General features: G+C 37.6%; 1 protein-coding gene across 1 annotated transcript; it reads left to right on the forward strand.

The window, feature by feature from the left end:
* The first annotated feature begins 506 nt into the window (after positions 1-506).
* LOC133333698 (uncharacterized) lies at positions 507-1,331 on the forward strand. The gene has a single exon (XM_061541984.1). The coding sequence runs from the start codon at positions 507-509 to the stop codon at positions 1,329-1,331; it is 825 nt and encodes a 274-aa protein (XP_061397968.1).
* The last annotated feature ends 5,664 nt before the right edge of the window (positions 1,332-6,995 follow it).

Below are 6,995 nucleotides of genomic sequence, written 5' to 3' on the forward strand. Positions count from 1 at the left end.
GTTTTTTAAAATAATTTTTTACAGGACTACCAATAGGCGTGGATTTTTAAAATAATTTTTTCCAGGACTATAAATAGGCGTGGATTTTTAAAATAATTTTTTCCAGGACTACCAATAGGCGTGGATTTTTAAAATAATTTTTTCCCGGACTACCAATAGGCGTGGATTTTTTAAATTTATTTTATTTATTTTTTTAGTTAATTTATTTTTTTTAACTTTTAATTTTTTTTCTGACGCATTAATAATATATTTAACTTTTCGGAAAAAAATAACCCCACTTGTTTCAATAGCACACACACACGCACAAAACACCCATTGGTCTCTCAGAAACAGATGTCGATTGTTGTTTATTAAAATTTATTTTAGTTTCTGGCATTTGCTTTAGTTTGCGGAAATAGAAATCGAAGTTCGCACTAAAATCCATTATTATTTTGGGCACTATAAAACTACCTCAGATCTGAATAGGTCTCACAGTTGATGTCTCCTACCAACCCATTGAAGACATCATGAAATATTTGTCGCTGATTTTCTTTACGGCATTATGCCTTACCTTGGCCAATTCAGCATGTGTACCATTTTTTGGTAGCTGTTCGAATCCATTTGTGAATTCGGTGCCGATTATTATTGTTACACCATCATCGAGTAGTTTCTTCGATTGGTTGAAATGTATTTGGGGAGGATGTGCGAATACACCCCCTACCAATTGTCCACCACCACCATCACCGCCGGTTATTGCGCCCACACCATGGCCAGTAACTCCAGCACCATCACCACCATTGGGAACCTATCCCACGGCACTGCCACCGGCAACAACAACACCAACATTACCACCCACTACACCACCTGGTAGCGGACTCATACCAAGCGTGCCTCAGCCACCATTTGGAACTTTTCCTGCACCCACAGCCCCAACTGGTACCGCGTCACCTGGAAGCGGTGTTATACCCACAAGCCCAGCAACCGTTCCACCACCGCCAACAAGCCCAACTACGGGCTGGGCCACACCTACTTTGCCATCAACCCCAACTGCTGGCTGGCCCACACACTCTATGCCAACTACTCCAGAACCCGCTCCTATACCACCACCAGCAACTAGCCCAACTGGTGTGTGGCCTACACCTACGGCGGCAACATCCCCTACTGCTCCAACAACTGCCTGGCCCACACACTCTATGCCAACAACTCCACCAGGTAGTGGTGTCATACCCAGCACCTCACCAGAACCCGTACCACCACCGGCGACAACCCCAACCGCTGGCTGGACCACACCCACTGTACCAACTACTCCGCCAGGCAGTTGGACACCAACATTAACACCAACTGCTGGGTAGCCCACACCCACTGTACCAACTACTCCACCAGGAACTAATTTTGGAGGTTATCCGCTAATGGGATAAGAATAAATATTCAATATTAGTTATGAAATATATTTTTCAAAATCTGCGTAATAAAATCCAAGAATGAGATTTTTTAAATAATTTTTTGAAAGACTTCCAACAGGCGTCGATTTTAAAAATTACTTTTTCAGGGACCATCCATAGTCGTAGATTTGTAAAATACTTTTTTTCAAAATTTTTAATTTTTATACCCTCTACCATAGTATGGAAGGTCATTCCGTTTGTAACTCATCGAAATATTCATTTCCGACCCTATAAATATATATATATTCTTGATCAGGGTCAAGTTCTAAGACGATCTAGCCATGTCCGTCTGTCTGTCCGTCTGTTGTAATCACGCTATCTTCTGAAGGAATTGAGATAGGGTGCTGAAATTTTGCATAAGTTTGTCTTTTGTCTGCAGGCAGGTCAAGTTCGATGATGGGATATATCGGTCCACGTTTAGGCATAGGTCACACTTTTTGGGGTTTTTGAGCACGTTTTTCAACCGAATACGCTGAAATTTGGTACATTGGGTTCTTATTGGGTACTAAATGTCTCCACAAAAGATTATAAATATAGGTCCACTTTTTCTGGCAGTCCCGAATTTTCAGTATTTTGGGGGTTTTGATCGTATTTTTCCACCGAATTGGCTGAAATTTAGTATTTTGACTTCTTAATGGGTACCAAATCTCTCCACAAAAAAATATAAATATAGGTCAATTTTTTTAGGATAGTCCCCATATAAGGGTACCCCCTATTTTCGGTATTTTGGGGTTCTTCCTAACTGTGGTACAGGGTATTATGTCTTTGTGCATATGTTTGTAACAGGCAAAAGGAATCGAGATAGACACATGATTCCTTTTGAGAATATGCATAGAATCACTTTCTGAGTCGATTTATGCATGTCCGTCCGTCAATTGTAAACAAAGTAAAGGTAAATGATTCGAATTGGATAAAATTTGGCCCAGCTCATTTATTTGTCCCAAGGGCGAAACCTATTGAAATTGGGAAAAATCGGTTAAGATTTAGATGTAGCTCCCATATACATTTTCATCCGATTTAAGGTAATTGGTGCACCAAAGTCCCTATATATCTTTCGATATGCACGAAATTTGGCTTAGTGTTCTGACTTGAGTCTAGAATTATGTGTGTTAAGTTTCGTGAAAATCGGTCCAGATTTAGATATAGCTCCCATATATAGTTTCGTCCGATTTCATGTAAATGGTGCATCAAAGTCCCTATATATCCTTCGATTTGCCCGAAATTTGGTATAACATACTGAATTGAGCCTAGAATGATGTTTGCCAAGTTTTGTGAAAATCGGTTCAGATTTACATATAGCTCCCATATATATTTTCATCCGATTTAAGGTAAATTGTGTACCAAAGTCCCTATATATCTTTCGATTTGCACGAAATTTGGCATAGTGTACTGAATTGAGTCTAAAATGATGTGTGTTAAGTTTCGTGAAAATCGGTTCAGATTTAGATATAGCTCCCGTATATATTTTCGTCCGATTTAAGGTAAATGGTGCACCAAAGACCCTATATATTCTCGATTTGCACGAAATTTGGCACAGAGTAATGAATTAAAACTAGAATGATGAGCGTCAAGTTTCCATGAAATCGGTCCAGATTTATATATAGCTCCCATATATATTTTCGACCCATTTTAGGTAAATGGTGAATCCACAGTTGTACATAGGTCGGCCCCGTCCGACTTTACTACTTTCCTTACTGTTTTTTTTTTTTTTATTTTTTAATTTTTATTTTCTTTATTAATTCCTTAACGATAAAAATAACGACTATATGGCCGATAGAATTCTCGAACCATTTTATCCATTGGAATAGATTTTCTTCGATTTCTATTCTCTTTTACCTCAGGTTTTTGAATTGTGGTCTCCAGGGTATTCACCATAACTGGTGGTAATACTCGTTGCCATTGACTGCTAATTGGAACCTTGCCTTGTGATTGAAGTTTAGAATCCATGTTAGGGGTTTGAACTGCATATTCCGTTTCCCCTATATCCCATTGTGGTGTATATTGATTACAGCCTTCTCCTGAACAGGGTACGAAATAATGTTGAGTATCCGAATTATAAATTGGCCTTAAAGCAGAGGCTGGAGTCACCATCCAAATTGTTAGGAAAATCGATACTAAGACTAATGGCTGCATGCTACTTATTTTAAAGAGATTAAAAATCATACTAATTTCCATTCGTGCGAATACGATTGTTTATATAGCTGTGGGGAAGTTCGGCAAAGGCATGAGGAAAATAAATATTTTTTATGAAATCATTAGGCAAGAGAGGGAAAACCCCATAATAAGTCATATGTTTGTTTTTTCTTTAAATATTGATCACAAGTTAAAAATGCGGAATGTTATCGGATACCTGCTTGGGGACTGTGAAAAAAAAATTCTGAATTTTCTTAAATTTTGTATTGAATATCTAAATCCGTACATACTACAAATTAAATTAATATACGATCATTTATTTTATGAACATTTTAAATACATACATAAATATATAAATAATTATGTGCTATTGTGTAAGCCAATGAAAATCGTGTTAACGCAAATGTTTATATAGTCAAATTACTAGGCGATTGCAAGGTAAAATAGATTAAGTCACAATTCAAGAAATTATTTTAAAAATGCACGCCTGGAAAAATATTATTTTAAAAATCCACGCCTGAGATAGGCCTTGAAAAAAATTATTTTAAAAATCCACGCCTGAGATAGGCCTTGAAAAAAATTATTTTAAAATTCCACGCCTTAGCTAGGCCTGGAAAAAATTTAATTTAAAAATCCACGCCTTAGCTAGGCCTGAAAAAAATTAATTTAAAAATCCACGCCTTAGCTAGGCCTGGAAAAAAATAAATTAAAAATTCTACGCCTTAGCTAGGCCTTGAAAAAAAATATTTTAAAAATCCACGCTTTAGCTAAACCTAGAAAAAACCCAGTAAGGAAAGTAGTAAAGTCGGACTGGGTCGACTATATGATACCATTCACCACATTGGGTATACTGCGCATATGTATCATTACAATTGCATGCCAATGTTCCCTCGAAGGAACATACTCTTGTCTTTCTGCAACCTATGATAAATTTAATTTCATTCGAGCAGATTTAGAATCGTCTGCGACCATGGAACAAATTTATGGAAAACGATTTATAGCAAAATTCATACACGCTATTCGGTACGCCGCGCTGTTAAAAATTCAATCTCAATCAGACACCCGTTCGACATACATATTGAAGCTATGGCTGCATCTGCACCAATTTCAAGAAAACCGAATAACGTTATTCAAGTCTTACTTTGATATGTTGTACAAAATTTCGTGTTAATCGGACAAACATTTATGTATCGGACGAAAATACATATGGGAGCTATATCTAAAACTGAACTGATTTTCAGAAAACTTAGCACACATCATTCTAGGCTCAATTCAGTACGCTGAGCCAAATTTCGTGTAAATCGAAAGATATTTAGGCACCTCGGTGCACCATTTACCTCAAATCGGACGAAAATATATATGGGAGCTATATCTAAATCTGAACCGATTTTCTCAAAACTTGGCACACATCATTCTGGTCCTAATTCAGTACTTTATACCAAATTTCGTGCAAATCGAAAGATATTTAGGCACCTTGGTGCACCATTTACCTTAAATCGAACGAAAATATATATGGAAGCTATATATAAATCTGAACCGATTTTCACGAAACTTAGCACACATCATTCTAAACTCAATTCAGTACGCTATGCCAAATTTTGTGCAAATTGAAAGATATATAGGGACTTTGGTGCACCATTTACATAAAATCGGACGAAACTATACATGGGAGCTATATCTAAATCTGGACCGATTTTCTCAAAACTTAGCACACATCATTCTAAACTCAATTCAGTACGCTATGCCAAATTTCGTGGAAATCGAAAGATATTTAGGGACTTAGGTGCACCATTAACATTAAATCGGACGAAAATATATATGGGAGCTATATTTAAATCTGAACCGATTTTCCCCAATTTCAATCAGGCATTCTATGGGTCTCTTACAAAATATATTTATACCCTACACAACTATGTTGTCAGGGTATTATAGCTTTTTGCAGCGGCCTCAAGAGTTTGTAACGCCGCCAAATATTGGTCCTAGACCCACCTTTAAGTATACCGATCGTCATATCTCGACTAGCTGAGTCTATCTATACATGTGTGTCCGTCCGTCCGTCTGTCCATTATAATTTGTAAACACGATACAGGTCACAGTTTGAACCACTCTTCACGAAATTTTGCATGTAGGATGGGTTCGGTCCAATGAAGACCCCTATTGTTTTTGGTAAAGATCGGTTAATATTTAGGGGATGAAATGGATCAAATACTTAATTTTTGTCGGTTTTTCTGGTCTCTCCAGAGGCCGCAACTATGGCCCGAATCTCGCGAAATTTTACATGGAGAAGGAGATCGGGCCAAAGAATTATAAAGATCGGTCAATATTTAGCGGGTCAAATGGACCCTGACTTTTGTGTGAAAAATGACAAAATTTGTATTCTGTAGCGTATATATTTACTCCTAAAGGACATAGAGCCGTGAAGTTGGTAGTATATCCAAGAGAAGTGGTTGGCCTTGTAATTGATTTATTGCCCTATGTACTCGGATGTGGGAGTTACACTTAAATATTTACAGGTGTATATGTATTCAGATATTATTTATTAACCCATTACCACAGTAGAGGACGGAAAGATAGCGTTGATCGCATTGAAATTTTCCATGGAGTTCCAGTTACGGTCAAGGACAGCGCCTATAATTTTCGGTGATGATCAGATAATAATTTTGGAATGAAGGAGACCCTTAACTTAATATTTTTGTATTTCTCGAATCGATCTATAGGCCACAGTTGTATGCCGAACATCACCACGGTGAAGGCAATCTGGACAAGTAATTAGAAGGGCTGTACTGAATATTATAAATATTCGGAAAATATGTCAGTGTATGGAAGAGGTGCTGTTGACCTCTAATCGGGCAAGAGGGTGCTATTGTCACGAAATATTGCCCAGGCTGGGAATAAACATCCGGATAAAGTTAGATTTCCGTGGTAGTTGTGTAGGATAGTATTGTGTAGCTCCTCTCACTGTTTTTTATACCCTTCACCACACTGTGGTACAGGGTATTATGTCTTTGTGTATTTTTGTGAACAAAGTACAGGTCGCATTTATGACACCGATTTGGATGAAATTTGGCACAGTTCACTTATTTGGCCCAAGGACGAACCCTATTGAAATTGGGAAAAATCGGTTCAGATTTAGATATAGCTCCCATATATATTTTCGTCCGATTTAAGGTAAATGGTGCACCAAAGTCCCTATATATCGTTCGATTTGCACGAAATTTGGCATAACGTACTGAATTGAGCTTAGAGTGATGTCTGCCAAGTTTCGTGAAAATCGGTTCAGATTTAGATATAGCTCCCATATATAGTGTCGTCCGATTTAAGGTAAATGGTGCACCAAAGTCCCTATATACCGTTCGATTTGCACGAAATTTGGCATAACGTACTGAATTGAGATTAGAGTGATGTCTGCCAAGTTTCGTGAAAATCGCTCCAGATTTAGAT

The sequence above is a fragment of the Musca vetustissima genome, unplaced genomic scaffold (assembly GCF_032173495.1).
Source record: "Musca vetustissima isolate MV318-11 ecotype Yass unplaced genomic scaffold, APGP_CSIRO_Mvet_v1 utg78511, whole genome shotgun sequence".
Lineage (NCBI taxonomy): Eukaryota > Metazoa > Arthropoda > Insecta > Diptera > Muscidae > Musca > Musca vetustissima.